Genomic DNA, 22658 nt, shown 5'->3' with positions numbered 1-22658 from the left:
CGAATATTCCATTAATCGAATAATTTTGTCTCCTTATTGTTTCGAATACGGGAAGCTTTACTATAAAAGTATTTTAAACAAAGCTTTATTCCGAGCTGATAATTTGTAATTGTCACAAAGAACTCGACTTATGCTTGATTAGCAACGAGTGCATTTCCCTTTTGATGCTTCCCTGCAGAAGGCCGAAGTAAAAGTGGGAGAGGTATAGAGAGGGAGAGAGAAAGAGAAAGAGAGAGAGAGAGAGAGAGAGAGAGAGGGTAGAGAAAGAAAAGAAATAAAAAATGCCAGTACATGTTCAAATAAAGACAGATGGAATGTGATCGTGTAGATGCAAAAATGAATGTTGTAAGAAGAGAATACCTTAAAAGCGGTTAAGAAAAAAAGAAGATGAAAGAGAAACGAGCAGAGTGGAACAAATGAAGGAAGGCTGTTGAATTAAAAGATTAAAAGAGATAGAAAGTAAATGGTAGACTCGAAGGGCAATTACTTTACAGAAACGAAGCCGATGGATACGTCAATACGAATATATGTATGTCATGGATAAGAATTTATAGATGATTCATAAGCTCTCATCTGATTTCCTTTGAAAAAAAAAAAAAAAAAACAAATAAACAAACAAGATACATTCAAATTTCCTTAAGTTTTTGCTTTTGAAATCGAGGAATACAGGCGATATCATTTATCACGTGTCATCGTTTATCACACTTTTTAAATACAATCTTTTTCATTTCTTTTTTCGTTTTTTTTTTTTTTCCTTTTACCATTGAACTCTTTCAAAAGTATCTGTAACTCTGATATCGATTACTCGAAATTTCATTTTAATTATAATTTCATACAATCTAGTTCGATCCCCATTAGAAATAGAAATGACTGTAAGAGAGAATAACAGAATGCTCAGTGCAAATACTTGGCGATTCTATTTGAAATGAATTACGTGCCAGATGCGTCGCATTTTCACATCTTTGTAGCATCTGCTTTAAATAGTTTAAATACGATGTTCGTGAGAACGAACCATCTCGTCTCTAATATCTTCTCTTCTTCTCGATCTCTCTCTTTCTCACTCTCTCACTCTCTCTCTCTCTCTCTCTCTTTCTCTTTCTCTTTCTCTCTTTCTCTTTCTCTTTTTTTTTCTCCTTCTGTTCAATTCAGAAACATCAGTATTCTTTTGACATCCGCGCTTTTCATAGTTGGTCACGCGTGTCGCGGTTTGTAACAATGCCAAGAACTCTTAAACCAACCATGATGTTAATACAACCGGCGTAAGATACACGCACGCAGAGACACAAATATACATCGTTCTGTTTCCTCGTTCCAATTCTTCTACGTTTCATGATGCATATGTCACGAATATTCTGTTGCAACAGTATACTTTTTGATCTCTGCGGCCCTGTATACGATGTAGTTCTCTCGATCGTGCAAGTGAAACGGTATAATATATAGATAAAGATCGATGATGCACACCGACAACGATGTATCGTGGTTTAACATGCGATAGTACGATGAAGTTCGCAAGGGCAAACGATAGAGAGAGAGAGAGAGAGAGAGAGAGAGAGAGAGAGAGAGAGAGAGAGAGAGAGAGAGAGAGTGGAAGATTGGGTGATAAACGATGGCAAGGAGAAGGAGAATGTTATTCGAATAGGGACAGGAGAAATGCATTCGATGCAGGAACGTATACATCTCGATGATAATATAAGGCAAAAATTGTTTGAAAATATGAATGAATTTTTCTTCTTCAATGAAATTTATTTATCGTATGAACTGTTATTGTATAATTTAATGTATTATACATTGAAAATTTTATGGTGACAATCGAAGTATTTTTATTCTTTTTATTTTTCTTTTATTTTTTCATTTTTGTGTTTTTTTTTCTTTTTTTCTTTTTTTTTTTTTAATCCAAAGACCATAAGGTTTATGAACGCACAGCATTATACTTCGATACAATTAATATACATAGACATACACACGTACTTATTATATAACTTTATTAATTTAATTAAATAACAGCGATAATTTAGCAAGATAATAATTATTATTAATTTGTCGTACGAGCTAATGACATATCAATAAACGAATAAAAATTAATTTTCTATTAATTAACGAATTGACTTTTAAGGAAAATGTGAGAAAACTTATTGCCTCGATTGTTTTAAAGTTTATAAAATTAAGTTATATAATAGCATTATTTATAAAACAATTTAAATTATTGTCGATACAACAGATGATCAGAATGGTCTGATATAAAATAACGTGTTTAATGATTCATAAAAACACATATATTTCTAATCATTTTAGAGAGAATTGAATTAGACGTTAAACGTTGAAAAATTGAGTAAAGTTATTTAAAAATTATTTAAGAAAAGAAAATGTTTACGAAGAGCTTCTAGAATAAGTTGAATTAAAAAGGTATGGCTTGAATATTTTTAAATGAACTACTTTTTCGATGCGTTTCTCACCTTTCTTTTAATATTACGGTACTGAAGGAGAACACGTTTTTCTGGTTGACTTCATTTCCCAAGCCGTTTCCCTTTCGTACAGAAAAAAAAAACTATATTCTTCATTATAATAATTATTATCGATTAAAATATGATTCGTTTTTTTTGTGTTTTCTATTACTTTTCGTTCCTTCTTTTAAGATATATCTTATATGTATCTTATATATTATATTCTATCTTTTAAAATATATCAAGTAATTTTATCGATGGAAAAAGAAATACAGAAGAAATTCAGGCCGTTTTTATACAACTTTCTAACATGCTTCTTCTGTCTTATGATACTATTCATTACGATACAAATACAAATTACAATTTTTAAATAAATATATATTACCTATATTCAACTGAAAAATAAATATTATATAATATGTGAATTTAATTCTAATCTCCATTTGTATCGTAACGAGTGGTTGTATAAAAATAAAATGAGAAAGGTTATTAATCTGTTTCGAAAGATAATTTCTTTACTGTTAATTTTTTACCTTATCTTGAACTGTCATTTCGCACTCTTAAAATCGATTGGTAAGAAGAGAAAGTTAGATCTTATCGGTGCTTGACGTTAACACGAAAAGGGTCGTTCCTTCTATTGAATTTCATACAACGAAACTCGCTGATCCATCATTGCAATACTCTTTGCAATCTACTCAATTTTAATCGAACAACTTTATATTTAATTTGAAAAAAAAATTTTTGAAAATGAATCTTATTACAAATTTACCCAAAATATCCGAAATGTACAAGTTATGAAAAAGTCAAAAAATTAAGATACGAAATATTGAAAGAAACATCTAACTTCATTCATTCGACTATTCTCAATGATTTCTTTTTATTAATTGACAATTATTAAAAAAATGTAATCGAAAGATCAATGAAATCTTTAAGTACTTCAAGAGAATAAGCCTTTTATTTAGCAGTTAATTAACTTTTTTGATTGTTCAAGGCTAAATCTTTCCGGTTCTTCTTCCTCTTTTCAAGATCATGCAAAAAAAAAAAAAAGAAAATGATAAATATAAGTAGACAGATAGGAAGCAAAAGAGAGAAAAAGAAAGACGTTGCGAGAAGGAGGGTCAGAATAAGGTCGAAGCTCGAAGGCCCCGAGAACATAAAATGGTAAACGGACCTTTGCTCGCAGGAGACATAACAGCAGGGCAACCGATTTATACTCGCTCCTTAGCTCGTGCACGCGCTTTACGATATGTAAAACCGCTGGTGCCATGGCCATTGTTCGTCTTTGCTCCATCGTTGCTTTGCCGTCATAAAATGTTCGACCATTCGAAATTTACTTTGAAAGATTCCCGAATGTGATATTGGAAGATTAGTGTCACGTTCGTTTCTGTTATTCATGAAAAGACAAATACAAATAGAAGGAGAAACATATAGAAGAAGCGAAAGCCATATGTAAACAAACATTCTCTTGTTTATGTCGTAAATGAGGAATTACTATTATCATTAACAAAAATAGATCAGTCTTTTGCGTATCATAGAGCGAGATACAGGATATCGAGAAACAGGAATTTGTAATATATGAATCAACGTTTACTTAATTATCGTACCTAAAGGCAGATAATAAGAGAATAAGAGAGAAAGTATGATAAATAAGTAAGGCCAGCGAGTGAACATTTAAAAGTATGAAAAATTTGAAAGTAAGTTCCCCGTTTCGAAGCCAACATAAATAGGTAGGTACTTTGTATATACGTATCGAGTAAAACATATTGCTATTTCACGATCGCATTATACTAATAGAAACGTTTAATGTACAAAATCCTGAACGTGACTTTATATAATACTTTCATAAAAGGAACGGAAGTTGTGGTAATTAAAGCAGTACAAGATTATGCACTGGGGGACGGTGCACAGCTGCAAATACTATTTCTGTGATCGTTTAGTCGATTTTAACCACCTTCTTAAAATTAGTTGTAATATTCGCAATGAAAATTATTTTTCTCGCATCTTGAAACGGGATATTTTGATTTCCATTTCCTGTAATACTATTGACTATTTCCTGTAATACGATTGATTCTATTGCTTATAAAAAATTAATATATAATATATTATACAGGAAGTTGAGAATAAGAGCTATATTTTTTTTATATAATTATTGTATATATATAATAGTATATATATATACATATGTATACATATATATATATGTATATATATATTAGTATATATATATATATATATACATATATATATACATATATATTTACATCTGTACATATTTACGCTACCGCCTAATTACAAAGTTCGAAAAATAAATTACACGTACGTAAGTTTAGCGAATAATGGGTTGCGTTTTGCTGAATATTTTCTTAGGAATAAAAGTACTCTTTAAGACTCAAAGTATTTCTTCAGAGTATAAAGAAGAAACCGCATCGGTTAACTACTATTCGCAAAAGAACGTAGGAATCAATGGACACGCAAGACTGTACCATTACATATAACTTACGAGTAAAACTATATTTTTACGTTCAACTTTTGAACCGCCTCTCGTGAGAATCAATTTCTCTTGTCTTTTTCCTTTTTTTTTTTTTTTTCTTTTTTATATTGTGACATATGAACCGTATGTCATATATTATTCAATGATATATAAACAATAAGAACATTCGGGCCAACTAAAAAGAATGAATTCTTTTTCGCGAACAAAGAATCTAAATACATATATCTTTTCTTATTTCTATTAAATATATAATTAATCGAAAGTATATTTGTTGCTTCTTAATTTTACAACAATATAATGAACTCAGAATTTTTTTCCAATATTACGTTTTTATTTTTAAAAATTTATATTATTGAACGCGGATGAGCTCATAATAAGAAATAAAGGTTAATATTTCGAACATGACTTATGGGTAAATAGCGAGAGAGTCATTAACGAGAAGATTATCCCATTCATAACGAGTGGTAAATTCATCAGTGGTCTAAATGCGGGACGGTGCTTTGGATCGAGACAACGAAATGACTGACGTTAATGCGTTTCAAGGAAATGGTAGGGTCGTCGTGACGAATCATCCCCGAAATACTTAAAGAAAAAGGACTTAAGCCAATATTTTTATTTTCAACAGAAATGTAGGAATCGCGAGTAAAATTATCATTCGAGTCAAATACAGTCCAAGACGAAATTTAGATTTTATGTAGAAGGAATTGTTTTTTGAAGATGGTATTGCTTTTATAATAACGTTAAATCAAATTTATAAAAAATAATAATTATAACAAAAACAAAAAAAAAAAAAAAACGAAAAAAAGTTCATGAAACACTGTGAAGAGTATTGCTAAGACAAAAAATCCATTATCTCATAGAAGATAATTTTTCGACGATCAAAGCGCATTTTAATTATCGACAATTCTAATATGAAATGTGCATATCATTCGAAATTTCGCTATATCATTCTGGAAGATGGCTAGTTATGATACAACCGGATTTCCATTTAGGATTTTTACCTGCATGCTGTTAGACTGTGATCGAATCGATAAAAAAACAAATCTAGCTATTTTAAAACTTTTCTAAACCTTTTTTTGTTCTAAAACTTTTTTATTAAATTTATTTTATAATTTTGAGACAATTAATAATATAGGAAAACGTACTAATTCAGACGTAATAAAAAAATAAAAATATTTGAATTAATAATTTTCGATTCTAATCTCGTAATAGTCGATTGTTGAAATCTATGGAACAAACATTAATTAACATTGTATATTTAAACATAGCGTTTCGAAAAGGTGAATATGAGAACGTTGAGAAACGAAATATCTTGGCAATTTACGGACTATGAGAGAAAAAGAAAATTGCACGCACGAGCGGAGCAACGCTAAATATAAATCCAAAGACTTCTCTCTTGTCGTGCTAGTTCAACTTAATGAGCTAGTATAAACCTGTTCGAAGGTGTAAAAGAGAAATAATTGCTTTACTCGTTGGTCATAATCGAAAGAACATATTCTCGATGACAAGACGGTTTTAACATTTTCTGATCGCGAATATTATAAAGTAATGTAATAAACGATACTGTTGGATAGAGAAGTCGTTTACTATGTAGCCATCTTTTACTATTTCGTACGGAAATATATATATATATAGTCCTCGTCAAATAATAATTCTTTTATGAATATTTTATTTATGAATATTTTATCTCACAACTTATCTGAATACACATGAAAACATGGCGATTTTCGATATGATTATTTATTATAGGTGAACGTAGAAAAAGAAATATCATTATAACGAAAACAAAATAAGATTTGCCACGCAATGTGGGCTAATCACTCTAAATGACCATTACGCAGTTTAATATTTATGTAATCGTTATGCTCTTATTGTTAATAGTTACGTAGAGTAAGAATTACATTCAACGATTTTACAAAAAGTATTCGTGTATAGAAAAAAAATGACTAAAAAAAAATAGCTATATAATCTTTTCTTAATACATTAAAATATTTTGCACATCTAATACTAAATTAGTTTGTACAAAAAAATACATACTTATATTATTATTTTTTATTACGTATTTTACTTTTTATTACATGTTTTTCATTGAGATAAAATATATCAAAGGGATATTATCTTCATTTCGAATGAGATCTTTGCTATCATAATAAATAAAAGATTCTGAGAGAATTATATTCTGTTTGTAAAGTATTTTCGAAATATTAAGAGTTGATATGAGTATCATTAAAAATTAAATTATTTGTTTCCACCTCTCTAGCTGCGATTCGTTGGTCTTTTATTAACTCCAAAGTAAATAGATCTATCCTCCCCGATGACTTTAAATTAATCATTAATTTTTTACATTGCTTATATGTTTAATATAGTTATTTCCTGATGATTTATATTTATTAAGAATGAGACATGCTCTGAAGCATTTCCTTAAAAAAATTTGGAATTTTTCTATAGCATCTGCATTTATATGTTAGATCATAATAAGCAATTATATATTAAAATGAGCCTTATTAGCAGTTTATATAATAAGACCTTTATTGTTTTATGTAATTCTTTCGAGATGAAAAAAAAAGTTTTTATGAAGGAAAAAGATTTTTTGCATTTGAAACAAAAAGGTTTCAAAAACAATGACTGCATGAGCCAAACAGTATCGATGGAAATTAATTGATCGATGCTTAACAAAAAAAAAAACAAAAAAATAATAAACGCGTAATAATTGAATATAGTTCATTAGTAATTGGCTAACAATCAAGTAGGTTTTAAAACTTGTTCTTAGGCTGCAGGAACGACTCTCGTTTATATGCTAGTCATGTGAAAACCACGCCTCAAGGGGTCGGCCATTTTGATTCGCGAACGGACGAATTCCTATTGGCTATGTCTCCGCACGAATTCAGGCTACTCCACTTGTCCGTCACTGGGGATACTCTCCTTGAACAGTGACCGTTTGAAAAATATATACGAATCTACGTCCCTCGCCATCTTCGAATTTACATTTTTCTCGCGACCCATTAGAGAAGCATCTTCTTCAGTTAGATCGGTTAGATCAAAATAGATATGAAATTGTCAGATTCATTGAAATGATTTTTCTTCCATTTAACGATAAGTCCTATAATAAAAATTTAACTTGAAGCGATCATACTTAATTCAATCTTTGCATTAGTAAGTATCTAATATTTATTTTAAAATTGAAGAACTTAAACTTACTCCGTATAATTACCCTGTAACTAAATAACTTTGGTATAAAAATGTTCGAATATTTAAAATTGCCTTGTTTTATTTTAATAATCAACAATAGGTATATAAGTCCTATCAATGTTTTAAGATGTTAAATGTAATTTTTCTGAAACAGCAAAAGTCGATATAGAAAGGTTGGAAATCTTGAATATGGTGACAAAGATTTGGAACAACAACACGTTCTACAACAACACGTTTCCTAAATACATAGACATCACAGATGCACCAACCTACGAGGGACAAGCACCATTCATTGGGGATCCGCCCCCACAACATCCTGAAAACTTCAGGTTACAACCGCACCTCCAAAACGCCCACATACCAACGAACGACAGCTCTTCGGAACATCATGCCAAGTAGCCCTGGTGAGTTTATCTTTTTCTCTTTTTCCTTGTTTTTTCCTTTTTTTAATATCTATCAAACTTATCTTCCATAATAACAGTTTACATGCCTAAACCTTTTTATTATTTTAATGGATTTACGCGATTCCATCATTCTTTGCGTGAAAACTTGGCAGGATGCAATTAACATCCTAAAGATATATATATATATACTCAAGCTTCTCTTATTTAAAAAATTTCGAAATTTATATGCAGTTATTAACCAATACATGACGATTAGATCATTTTCTATTTCATATAAAATAATAAAGTAAATATTGGAGAATTTATGTTATAATTTTTATTGTTTAAGTGAACTAATTTAAATGTATTTTTTTGGCTCATAATTTGTTATTTTATTCGTAATTATCACGTTGATTATATATCACAAGCCATAAATATATTTATTTATTTTTAATGTCGAATTAACGTACGTTAATGTTTTTTTTAAACAAACATTACATATTTCATAATCAAAAATTACAATATACTTGATTCATTCGTTTATGTTAAATAAAAATTATTTGTTGTATATATTGGCTTATTTATATTTTATTCGATTTTTTCTTTTTTTTTTTTTACAATTTGAAACTCTTATGATTTTATCGCATTATCAAAAAATTATTGAATATTTTCGGGTACACTATTTACATTAATATAGGAACATAATTTTTAATCTTATTAATCGTTAATACTTGTTCAGTTTATTTTATTGTTCAAAGTTTACATCAATATTTCTGATATTTTTTCTGATATTTTTTCTGAGTCTTCATAAAAAAAATAATTAAAAATAATTTTATGAGAAAAGAATATATACCTATATCTATTTACTTACACGTAAAGTAATTCATTTGAGTTCAGCATAAATCAAAGACAGCAGTTAATAAGAGAATTAAATAAAAGTATTTTTAAAAACCATGTAATGATTCTTTGTTCATATTACTGACAGAAATTCGAGAATCATAAATTTTATATTCCCATTTTTGGAGAAGTGTCGATGAAATCCATCCCATTTCTTTTCAGAGGTAGATAAAAATATTTTATTAATATCCATCGGAAAAAAATCATAATGAAAATGATGTCTAGCAATGACAAAGGCAACGTCCCATAACTTAATAAGAATATAGGTGTGATATTCGTCAATGAAACATGGTCAAAAATACCGCGCCAAATTGGTTATTATATTACGTTTTATGTGATTTTTACGTTTCTTCGAAAGTGGAATCGTGTATTTCCATTCTATTCCCTTAACCGCACCTATTTTCTTCCATATCGAAATTCTTTTACTAGTGTGCGGAACCAGTCTCATAAACTTCATGATATTAAAGGTTTTAATTGAAATGAATCCATAAGGAAGATGATCAATTTAAATTATCGTCTTTATAAAGGATGTTACCATAAATTATAAATAGAACCTTAAACAAAACATATTTTTCAATTATTATTATTCCTTCACGATCGAATAAACACTTTAATTTAATTTGATATTATTTAAAGAGTAATTGTGTTCGTGCATTAATATGCAAAAAGGGACTTAAAGAGAAAAGTACACGAAAAAAAGAAATAATTCACATCCGATTTTTTCTCTTTCTCTCTCTCTCTCTTTTTCTCTCCGTCTCCCTATATCTATCTCTTTCCTACTTTTTCATTCTCCAAGTCAGAATATTCTACTTTTGTCCGGGAGGTTCGTAGTCGGAATCGTAATCGCAAATCCAGTGCTCATAAAACAAATTCTAACCTATAAAATGGCCTTCTTTCTGAGAAATAGTCAGGCTGCAATGCTTAGAGGAACAAACCGTATCCTATTCTCGAAACGGTGCGGCTCTACCGACACTTTTGTAATTATCTCCTGTGGTCTACCAGGGATTCGCCTCTTTTTTGCAACATCCAGTTATCTTTGATGACGTCCTGGAATGTCTTCCTTTCTTTGTTATTCGCTGCATAAATATATCGCGAACTAAAGCAAATAAAAAATCAATTACGCTGATATTCGATCAGATTTGAGATTGTTAATTTTTCTTTTTTTATTTCTTTTTTTCTTTTTTTTTATATATATATATATATCGGTCGACGATTAGAAACAAAGATCGTGAAAAAAGTTTCAGGTAGAGAGATATAATTTTTGCAATAGAACTTCATCAAAGCAGCCGCCTCGCGAGCCAATCGAGGGTGAACGCAGAATTTGAAGGCTTTAACGGCTCTGCTTTAACGATGACAACACTATAAAAAATCGAATTTACGAGTACTGGCCGTCCTCCAACCCATCTTTATTCTTGTCGGTGGTCGACGACTACCTTGCTCGTTAAACGGGTTAGAGGAAACTGCAGCTTCCTTTTTTTCGTTTCTCCTTATCTTTGTCTGTATTTAAAAAAAAAAAAAAAAAAAAAAAAAAAAAAAAAAAAATATCGTTACAATTTGTTATATTAAATTATATCCAATGAATAAAAATTATTTTTTCATTCTAATAAACAATAAATCTTTTTGAACGATTCTATTTATCGAATATATTTGATAAATATTGATATGTTATTTCAACCTCGTTTAAAATTTGTATCTAAACTAGAATGAATACTCGAGATTTCCATACTAAGATTCTTTTATAGATTCTACTAATATAAAAATGTATAAAATCGATCGATATCGTTTGGTTTACAAACGTAATTGATGTTTTGTTTAAAGATAAGAAGAAAGTTGATAGTTCAGCAAACTATACGTAAAGTAATTGTGATAGAGTAATAGAATATAATGAATGATTTGCATTAATGAAAAAAACATTTAGAGAGCGAGATTGAAATTCATCGTAAATCATCTTGATCTATTATTCAATTGGATAAAAGAAAGTAATGTTTTCTCTTGGTTCGTACGTTCGTTCGTTCGTGTTCTCTCAAACATGATTTTCAAAATAAATATGCAAAATCATTTTGAGAAAGAAATTCTTAAAGAAAAGAAACAACGAAAAATGTTTAAATAAAACTAAGCAGATTGTTTTTACAAGGTACGGATGTATCATAGACAAGGGGTGCGATTCGCGGATCAAGCACGAAATCAAAATTTATCGGTCGTATATCCGTCCAAGTAAAAGTCGTTGAAGTCGAAGAGGTATCAAGCGTCGTTGTCGTCGTCGTACAAATGCGCTCGTAAAAGCGGCCTAAAAATGTTTGGAATCGCTAAGCGACTGTACTACTATGACCGTAGAGGAATAACGAAAGAACGTGGCAGAGAGAAAGAGAGGTAGAAAGATATGAAAATGAAAAGGACGAATAAAAGCATCTCTTGCGCACCCTCGGTTATCTTGAATACAGATTGCAAAGGCTTACGAGCGATTAGAGCCGTTAAAAAGGAGAGACGATCTTAAAAGGTATCCATACGTAGTACAACAACCTTCATCCCTACGAGAATGTCTTTGAGGATATCTACGAAAGTATCTTCTCTCTAAGCCTCTAAGGTACTATAGCCAACTCTAAGACTCTTCTAACGATCCGGAATCTGGTAGCGAATGATTGGTATACTCGGCTATTAATCTATAAAACAATTAACGACGTTGTGCCGGTTCAGAATTAACTATTCGAACCCAGCTGTTGTAAACATTTAACGATTATGATTATACGAAATATCTTTTTAATTTCTTTTTTAATCGTATAATATGCAAAGTAAAAAAGAATTAATAGCTCTTACTTTCTCCTTTCTTTTACTTATTAAATCTTTTATCATTTTTTTTTTTTTTACGTTGCAATTTTGAAATAAACAAAATATCCATCCTGATTTAAATAATTTATTTAGATCGTTGAAAAAATTAATTCATGAAAATTAAACGATTATTATTTTTTCGTGATTTATTTTTCAACGAACACGAATGATCATTCGAAAATCATCGTCTTAATCGTTCAACCGGTTTTTTTAACGGATCGTCGAAGGGTTTCAACCTTGACTTCGTGGTAAGTAGCATCAATGTAATCAGATAGGCTGCTCAGAACGAGTTTAACGACGCTCGTAAACGCAATATACCAGCAGATTTTTTCGGCGTCTTTTCTTTCTTTATTCTTTCTTCTTCTTCTTCCTCTTACTCTTTCTCTTTTCTCCTCCCCTTTCTCTTCTTCTTCCTTGTCATGTCTTTTTTCGTCCCGTCGTTTCTCTCGTTCTTATCTTTCAGTATTATAGAGATACTCATATTCGTAATCATACGCACATCCTCCTTTCTTTTTTCTCGTTTTATTTTATTTTCTCACAATAAATTAGTTGATTTTACGCAACGAATATTAATCGCGAATCGAAGAGTCAATGACAATTCGTTAAATGTTATCTCGAAAAGAGCTGACATTTATAAAAAGTATTTCCGTTTTGATGATCCATTAATCAAATATATATATAAAAAAAAAAAAAAAAAAAAAAAAAAAAAAAAAAAAAAAGAAAAATCAAAAGAAAAAGAAATATTGATTATGTTCAAATGAAAATAATAGAAATCGTGTATACAATATAACGATTTAAAATTAATTAACTGCTAATATATTTATACGCAGTGCATCATATCTGAACAATAACGATTAACTCAAGAGTATTAATATTATCAAATACTCAATCAGTGATATTATCAGATACTCAATTAATTACGGCTAATTACAGAAGCATTATAGTTTACGATGTAAATGCTCTCTTCAATGGAGGATCAAATCTAAAAATAGACTAATAGCGTATAGAAGAGGGCTCTTTCAGATAACACTTTGTTTTGTTCTCAGAAAATGAGGATAATAACAAAATTGCAATATTGTAAACTGTCGGTACATTCTCACTTTAATAATGAATGAACACATTTGGAAAGAAGTAGCAATAACGATCGAACGAAGATCGAAATGAAATAAACGCGCCTTATTCTTCTTCCGTTTTCTTTTTTCATATTAATCATTTGATTTTTTGACTACAATCGTATTTTTCTTTTCAAAAAAAAAAAAAAAAAAAAAAAAAAAAAAAAAAAAAAAAAAAAGAAAAAAATTATTAACTATTTAAAAAAATCAAAAATTTCACCATACAAAATATTTCGTTTGACTTTGATAGCGTGCAATAATTAGGTTTATAGATGATTTGATCATAATTATAAGTACATATGATCATAATTATAAGGTCTAAAAAAAAAAGAGAGAGAGAGAGGAGACTATACCGTTAAAGATATTTCAGACATAACAATATAATATTCTTTGTTCATTGATAGGGGCAAACGCGTTAGTAGATATTTTCTGTTTCAATGCTTGTAGGAGATACACGGTTGCATGATATGCCTATCACTGCCAATGGATAAGAAGAAGAGAGAAAGAAAATTTTATTACTATCATAGTATTAATGACAAAAGAAAAAAGAAATATTAAGAAAGAAATGAAAACGATGTTAAAACTTAATTATTTTAATTATGAAAATCTTAATACCTTTCAAATCATATTTTGGTTATGAAAAAAAGGATTACACTAGATGACACTAAAAATAGAGGATTTTTTTCTATTTTTTTTTTTTTTTTTTTTTAATATGTAAATTGTAATACATTTGCACGAAAGATGAGGAAAAAGAAAAAGATAAAAAGAAAACTGGAAGTAGGAAGAGGGTAAAGACAATATCTATGACCTTGATGGCGAACGTCGGCCTTATTTCACGAGGATGAGGGTGCAATTTTCGAGACAAAGCAATAATTAGCAGCACCGAAGTGCGTGAGCCGCCGCCGTTATTTATTTTTCTTCTTCTCCTTCTTCTTTTTCTTTCTCCTTCTCCTCCTCCTTGTTCTTCTTCTTCGTTCACCTCTCCTTTTCTTCTTTTTCTTTCGCTTCATCATCATCGTCGCCCTAGTCGTCCTGTTCGTCGTCATTCTCCTCTTTCTCCATACGTCCCAAGTAAGAGTCGGCTGAGCGTTAAGTAGCATAGTAACAGGCCGGAGTCTTCTGGCAAAAGGAGTTTTACTACTTTCTAACCACAGTCACGGGCTACAATTAAACCCCCATAAACCTCGTCGTAACTTTTTTAAAAGCGGCCGACCGCTCTCTCACGCGTATTCCGCTCCCTTCGTTTACCCGACAAAAAGTCCGCCATATTGCATCCTTAATGAAGCCTCGAGACGATATGGGCGCCGTCTTCCGGTTGACCCCCGCGATTCCCTTCTCCTTTTTCTTTCTTTATCTTCTACCATTCTCAAAAATGAAGAAGAACCATTGATTTATTATCTTCAAAATTCGAAACACAAATCTCTTATTATATATGTCCAATTATCTCCGCGTCTAATAATCGAAAGAAATTTCAAAAACGAACGAGACGAGAAAGAAGAAAGAATAAGTGAGACTTGTTTTCGAGAATAGTTTGACAATGACGTCGGTCAAATCGATAAAGAAAGAACTGGAAGAAAGAAAGTAGAAAGGTGAAGACTGCACGAGAGAGAGAGAGAGAGAGAGAGAGAGAGAGAGAGAGAGAGGGAGAGAGAGTGAGAGAAAGGGGGGGAGAGGGAACCGAGGGTGGAAAGCGACAAGGCAGCCGTGCAGGGACTTTAGCGGAGAGTGACGTTTACGGCTCGGTGCGGTCGACCTAGCGCCAGTAAAACTTGAGAAGAAATACAAGCGAAGTCCGCATCGACAGTTAAAGTCATACGCGCGAAAATACAGCCGGGCTTCTATGAAATACGACGTACCTACCTACCTCGGGCGAACGAAACCACCGGAATCTTTACTCAAGATACTTGCGTCTCGTTAATGAAAAGGATTCTCAAACTCCTACCGATCATCTCGAATAAACGATAAACAAATACATTGGAAACATTGAACGACTATACTAGTTCTCATTCTTTTACAATTCATTGTTCACGGAATGAGAAATGTTATTCGATTGTCGAATAACATTTTCTTCGTTTCGTTAATAAAATCTATTGAGAGATCTTAAATAGATGAGATATCTTAAATATTTTGAAAATATATTCAAAGTATAGAAATAATCGTAAGATGATCTATAAATTTTCTTATTAAATTCCAAGCTGATATCTGTTTCTTTAAATATTTAGTCGTTGTCTTTAGAAAGTCTCGCCTCAATCGGAAATTTAACTCTCTCTTTCTCTCTCTCTCTCTCTCTCTCTCTTTCTTTCTCCTTTTCGAATAGAATAGCATTACTCGAAGTATCCACGCTGATTTTACGAGCCACCCCTTCAGCCTCGGGCGAGAGGTGGAAAGGTGCCGAAGAGGTGTTAGAAGCCGCGAAGCACTTTACCGAGAAACGATAAACCTCCTCCACTTTCGTCTCCAGCTCGTCCGGGAACGTTCTGCCCGTTTCCATTTTAGATACGTGCTTTCTGTCTGTCTATGTCTCTCTCTTTTTCTCTCTCTCTCTCTCTCTCTTCTTAGACTTCCTTTACGATCGTTCGAGAAGTCACAGTGCGTTCCGGAAGCCGCTTAGATCATCTAAAAGAAGAGATTCATTGTAAAAATGGGAAGCAACGTGTATTATGCGATACTTTCAAATTCACCATTTGAAATTTTACTTTCTCCTTCCCTTCTGTTATTTCTTCTCGTCAATTTGTATTTAAATCTTCGTGTTCACAGAAACTTCACTTTCTTTACCAAGATCGGAAACTGATTATAACAATGGAATAATGGAAGATGGTAATGTTAATGAAGCAGTCGAGGAAATCATTAGAAAGTGAATATGAACGGTGCGTTGAAAATTGAAATCCTAATATTGAAAACGTACGGGAAACATGGTTCTCAATGAAAAAAATAGAGAAGACAAAAAGCAGGGAATCAATGACGGTACATACGATACATAGATATCTATGTATGTATGTATGTATGTATGGATTTACATATACATACGGACACAAGTGACGGGTGGTGAAAATGCAGTCCACGCACGAAAAGGGAACCCAAACATCGTAAAACTTAGGTATTTCAGAAGGCACGCCTAAACGCATATTCTTAACTGTATCGCCTTCGATCTCTCATCGAATCCTCTCGCAAGATTCTTCGTTTTTATTATTTATATAATTCTTATCTTGATAGGTATCTTTATTGGAAATAAAAAGGATAAGGATATCCTACGTTCTAGTATCTATTCGCGGTTGTAAATATAGGCGTACGATATATGCAGGCCAATGAGAAAATTTCCCAGATGAGATTTTTCACGTACGTTCTAGTGCATCGACTTCTCTTCCTTGATTATAAATCACAATTCTTCTTCTTTTTCTCTTTTGATTTACCGCGAAACTCTTTCCTAAGATCATATTCGTCATAGACGATCTATGTTTACGTTCAAATAGCACGAAAAACGTTGATGAACTTTTGTGAACAGATAAAACAAGTCGGAAGAGAGAGTGAGAGAGAGAGAGAGAAAGAGAGAGAGAGAGAGAAAGAGAGAGAGAGAGAGAGAGAGAGAATGCACATCACGTGGCTCAGCAGATTGCAAGGCGGTATAGTTATAAATCATACTTTTATGAGGCACCCCATGGTCAATCGGGAGAACAGGACAGCTTTGAGGAAGAGTGGATCATGAACTGTGAACTGATGCGTGCCTCTTTCTTTCTCTCTCTCTCTCTCTCTCTCTCTCTCTTGAGCCTCGCTATTTTCCTTCCTCTACTTCTTTTCATGCGAGTCGAACGTTCACCAGACATTGATCGAACTTTTACGAGTTTGTAATTACGACGGTCAACTTCGAAGTCCTCTTACAGAGTTTTTTCCACAGATGTAAGTATGAGAAACTCGTTTTTTGAAGAACAAGAGAAAGAGAGAGGGTAGGTTCTGTCAAGTGTTTTAATCATCTTCAATTATTTTATGTTTGTTTCGAAGAAAAAATGGAAAGCAAATAGGTATGTATATATATATATATATAAATCTTTCGTTTTAAAGAAGTTCATATATCGTCATAACTCCAAACAGTATAACGATAAAACGAAGAGAAGCAAGCTTTTGTCTTTACCACCCCCTTCGTCAAAGTAATCGTCGATCGTTTCGTTTTATGACTAAGGAAATAATACTTTTGGCAACGTTGACGGGTTAAATATGTGTAACATTTTAATGGGGCAATTTCGCATAAAAGTTTCAAGTGTTATGAGGAATCTCGAATCTCTCATTTTCATGGATAACCTGTGTAACAATCCTCTTCCATCTGTCTTTCGAAGCAACCAACAGCCGAGATCGGATGATCCGTTAAAAGATTAGTATTTTGAAGAACGAACGAAGTGCATGTAAAAGGCAGAATTAATGCCGGCCATGAATAGCCTTGTCGTTTTACGTCGAAGCGCGAATACTTTTTATGGTCGTCGATAAAGTTATCGCCGTAAGGATCTCTCGAGGAAGTGACAATTTGTATCTTCGATTTAACTTTCTATAATTTGCTATGACGAAAATTCAAGAAAATTATATCCAATATCTTTAACTTCATACTTTTTTTCTTTTACTTTGTATGATGTATTAAAAATAAACTTACAAAAAATAATATGTAATTTTATGTAACTTTGATATGTAAAAATGGTATGTAATTTGATTTAAAATTGATTATAATTGATATAAAAAATGATATGTGATTTTAGTGTTATTCTAATAGTGAGTAAATGAACAGAGACTATGTCTTTCTTTCTCTCTATTTCTCCCTCCCCCCCCCCCTCTCTCTTTCTCTCTCTTTCTTATAAGAGAAAACGATTTTAAACGATAGTGCGAAAATTCGTTTCAAAGTCGATTCCTTTCGTTAAAGCAGATTCAGCCTTTATCTCGACGATACTTTCGGGGACGCGCGTGTCTACGGTGTTTTACGATGCGCCCACGTTTTAGTACCGGACGAGGTTTCGCTTGGCCGAGCTCTTCAGGGCCTATCTCGTTTTGCTCTTCGTTTATAAGTTATCGTTCGCATAGTGCAAAAGGGAAATTTTTCTCTAAGATTTTATGCATTCATGAATTTCAACGTTTTCTGCTATCTCATAAAATTTAACGAGTGATATCAGAGCAATAAATTTATCAAATGAAAGATTGTCGCAAAAAACGTGTTGATTATATTATCTATGTTGAATATATGATCTAAATGTTCATAAATATGATATATGGAGAAATTCGAAAAAAAAAAAAAAATATATATATATATATATATATATATATATATATGTATACATATTTCCATTATTTATAGTATTTCATAGAGATAACTGACATATATCAAATACAATTTATGATACCAAGCTATGAATGAACTTACAATTAATTTATTCGTTTGTCAAAGCGTTAAAAGATATTTACATTAAAATCTTAGCTGCCCGAAAAATGAATTCTTTAATCCTAAGGATTATAATTATACAAAAGAATCTTGTAACATGCATAACAGGAAGGAGGCCGACGAAGATGCTACCGTCGCCGACGTCGTCGCCAACGTTGGCGACGACGTCGGCGACGGTCGGTGTACGTATGAAAACTAAGTCCAGGTTTCATTTGACTGGCTTTACGAGGGAGACATAAAATGGATTTTACTGTCGGGCTAGTTCGCCAGTTCTCGAGTTGGTAACATTGCTTTAGCGAACATAATATATCCCCTTTCCTCTTGACCCCCTATCTTCTTCCTCCCCTTTTTCCACCCTCTTTTCTCTCCCGTTTCGTCTCTCCATCTAGCATTCTCTTCGACTCCTACGAAAAGCGAGTTGGCAGCTTTCATTTACGTCGTTTTCTACGATGTTCTCCTTTTCTTTCTGTCTGTATCTCTCTCCCTCTCTTTCTCTCTCTTTCTCTCTTTATTTCCTTTTACTTTTCATCTTTTTCTCAGCACCGTCTACCCTTTCCCATGCACCCCGAGACATTTCGCGAAGCAACGCGAAACTTTTCGCATGAGATGCATCCCGTAACCGGATTTAATATCCGTCCGGATATAACATCAGAACGATCGTTAACCCACTCTTTTTGATTTCGTTTCCTTTGACTGTCTCAAACATAAGAGAATGTTGGACTTAACATTATTTCCTAACGAATTTTTGTCATTCCCTTATTTTCTTTCTTTTTTTCATCAGTGAAAGCAATAATATAATGTGCCCGGTATTTATTAACTTTGAGAGCTATCTTACTACGTTCGGATAAAAGTTCGAGATAAAACGGATCAAATCTTATTACGCGTTAGAAAATTTAAAGTTCTTTTAGCACGGAAAAGATTAACTTCTTCTATATGTCTGATACGTTGCATAAAAGAAACGTTGCGTAAGACAACGTGCAATCAATTTATTTGTATTACCGCAATTATGTATGTACTAGCTATATTAAAAGCTACATCTACAAATTATCAACTATGAAAGTGAGCATTAGACATTGTACATATATATTGTTCCGTCAAGGACCACACAGTAATTAGATTCCGAAATTAGATCATGGCACGATAGATCAGATTCTTATCGTCGTTTCAATACCTCAAATCATATAGCTGTCATCGAATGATGATCATCGATGAAATCATTGTTAAAACATTGTTGCAATAATTAGATATAGCAAATACATATATATGATATATTAATGAAAGGCACTTTCGTATTTTTGTAATTCGATCATTTCAGATCGATCAGCTGATAAATCGACAAGGAAAAATGGCGGGAGACAAAAAAGGCCAAATCCAAAGAGGATCCTTCATGGTGTTCTTCTGTTCGAGAGGAAACGATTTTCGACTAAATCCTCGATAAAGAAAACTAGGAGGGTAAGAAGATGAACAATTCCACACGCGAATGCTGTCAAAATTGAAAAAGTGATCAATGGATGTTTATGATATAAAGTTTTACCTTATAGTTTTGTTGAATTGCGCGATTTCTTTTTCACTGTGTTAAAACAATAAATTGTAAAAGCGAGAGAAATTTTAATTCGTTATTGGATGAGTTACTGAAAAGTATATTCTGTGTCTCTCGTTCTTTCAACAGGTCAAAGTTGCTGTTAACAAATCTTTTTTTTTTTCCTTTTTATTCTCTCTCTCTCTCTCTCTCTTTCTTCTTCTCTTTTCTCTCTCTCTCTCTCTCTCTCTCTCTCTCTCTCTGTCTCTCCCTCTCTCTCTCTCTCTCTCTCTTTGTCTCTTTTTCTCTGATACGATATCGAAAGTAGCATTTGTCTGCAAGTTGTCAAATTATTCGATAATTATATGTGTAGTATATATGTTAGTAGTATAAGCGTGTAGTTATGTCGAACGGAGAGAAGATTCTCTCGGGTTTCCCAATTTAAAATTGCAGTCTCGAAACTGTTAGCTATTCAGAACGAATCACTGTACGTTGGGGAACAAAATTGCCCGAGAAAATCTCGAAATATATAACTTGCTACGAGCCGCTTACGAGCGCTTGCAAGAGGTGCTGTCTGGAATACAATTGTAATTGTAAGAGATGAATACAAGACCTAAGAATTTTTAAATTCCGAGGAATCTTAAATAATTAATCGACCTATAAAACAATTGTGTTAGGCAAGACTTCAATATTATTGCCTCTTTTATTTCGAATAAAGTCGAAGTAACTAGAACGTTACTTGACTACATTTTTGATAGACTACTCTATTGATTGTTGACTACATAAATCTTGATTCACGTTGAACAAAACGAATTTGAAATAGTCTTGAAATTAATATTGAAAATGTTCTGTAAAACTACGTTCCTGAATAATATAGATAAAGAAAACATAGAACGAGGAAAATAAAGATGAGGCAAAAATTAAATTTCGTGTATCGTGTATTCTTCTCATTAATGTAATAAATTCTTGCGTATCGTTGCCATACTTTTTTGTTTTTAAACAATTTAACCATATTATAAATCTCACATCCTTATTGCTTATAAGGCCATATGTTTGGGAAAAGTTGATTTAAGAAAATAAATAAGAGCATTTAAAATAAAAAAAAGGAACGAAAAAGTAAAAAAAAAAAAAAAAAAAAAAAAAATTTTTTTTGTTAAGCGAGGAAAGAACGAATATTCATGAGAATCATCGAGAATGAGATGAGAATGGAAAGATCGAAAGAATTTAGGTTTCTTTTCCCTCTTTCTTTCTCTGTCTCTCTCTCCCTCTCCCCTCTCTCTCTCTCTCTCTCTCTCTCTCTCTCTCTCTCTCTCTCTCTCTCTCTCTCTGTCTGTCTCTGTCTATTTGTCTGTCTGTCTCTTTTTCTCATTCTTTCTCTTACGATTTATAAATGTACCGAAATTTTTAGTGCACTGCCGTAATAAAGATAATGTTAATATAAAAAATCATTTTTTCATAGAATTATTTAGACTTAACAATATATGATAATGGTGTTTAAATAAGGAAGGTATGATACAGACAAACACATCTAATCGTAGATTACGATTTCTAATTAATACATGTCTTTACGAGAGATTCTTTCTTTCCGTTTGAATTTTAAATCAAAAGATTTCTTCTGATCTCTATATTTCCATATAATCGTATCCTTGTCACGCAAGGATTACCTCTCTAAAGGATAATATATATATATATATATATATATATATATATATATTATTTGATTCTCTATGTTAATCGATATCGATTAAATAAGAAATTTAAAAGGAAAACTTTAGAGAGAAGATAGAATAGCGTCACGAGTCAGAGTGTAATTTCTTTTCCTAATAATATTTCAAAGACATGCGAATAAAATAATAATAATAGTTATTAAATAAAAAAAAAATAAGATGTTCTATACGAATGTATAATAAATTCGAAAGGGTTTGTCGATGACGTATTTACAGGAAACGTGTTAATGTGACCTATGATTTTCTTTCTACGACAATGATAAAAACGTTGAACAATAGTAAAACTGACGTGATTTTTACATGTCTATGTCCGACAGATCAATGATGATCGTGCGATAATTCGAATCGATAAATAGCGTATAATAAAATAATACAGCTCGGAAAGTTTATTATTTCTTCTTTCAACAGTGTGCAGTACATATTTATGTATGAGCGAAATCACAACACGGCACGTGCACCGAACATGAAAAAATGCGAGAAGATTTTGCACATCGTAAAACTGTACCCGTTTTTTGTTTTTTTTTTTTTATAGCTTGTAACCAGTCGGCAAAGAATGTGATGACTTAAATGAAAAGAAGTAGGATCAATGCACCTATATTTAATATGATCTTACCTACCTGTATTCATACATTCTTGTCCGTTGTAGTTATTTATTCTACG

The 22658-nt window shown here is 31.9% G+C and overlaps 1 protein-coding gene across 10 annotated transcripts in view; it reads left to right on the top strand.

The window, feature by feature from the left end:
• The window catches only part of LOC124949500, a 64032-nt gene extending 42541 nt beyond the window's left edge, over window positions 1-21491 (top strand). For 6 of the 10 annotated variants that reach the window (XM_047494647.1, XM_047494644.1, XM_047494643.1 and 3 more), the window contains 2 exons: window positions 8276-8525; window positions 20068-21491. In XM_047494647.1, coding sequence (XP_047350603.1) covers window positions 8276-8520 — 245 coding nt within the window. In that variant the 3' untranslated portion in view covers window positions 8521-8525; window positions 20068-21491. Of the gene's footprint in view, window positions 1-8275; window positions 8526-10671; window positions 10972-16096; window positions 16437-16552; window positions 16819-20067 lie in introns of those variants that run through there. The other 4 variants (XR_007101081.1, XR_007101080.1, XM_047494645.1 and 1 more) reach the window with 4 other exon arrangements.
• The last annotated feature ends 1167 nt before the right edge of the window (window positions 21492-22658 follow it).

This window comes from Vespa velutina, chromosome 5, assembly GCF_912470025.1.
Source record: "Vespa velutina chromosome 5, iVesVel2.1, whole genome shotgun sequence".
Taxonomy (NCBI): domain Eukaryota; kingdom Metazoa; phylum Arthropoda; class Insecta; order Hymenoptera; family Vespidae; genus Vespa; species Vespa velutina.
This window is presented reverse-complemented; position numbering and strand designations above follow the sequence as displayed.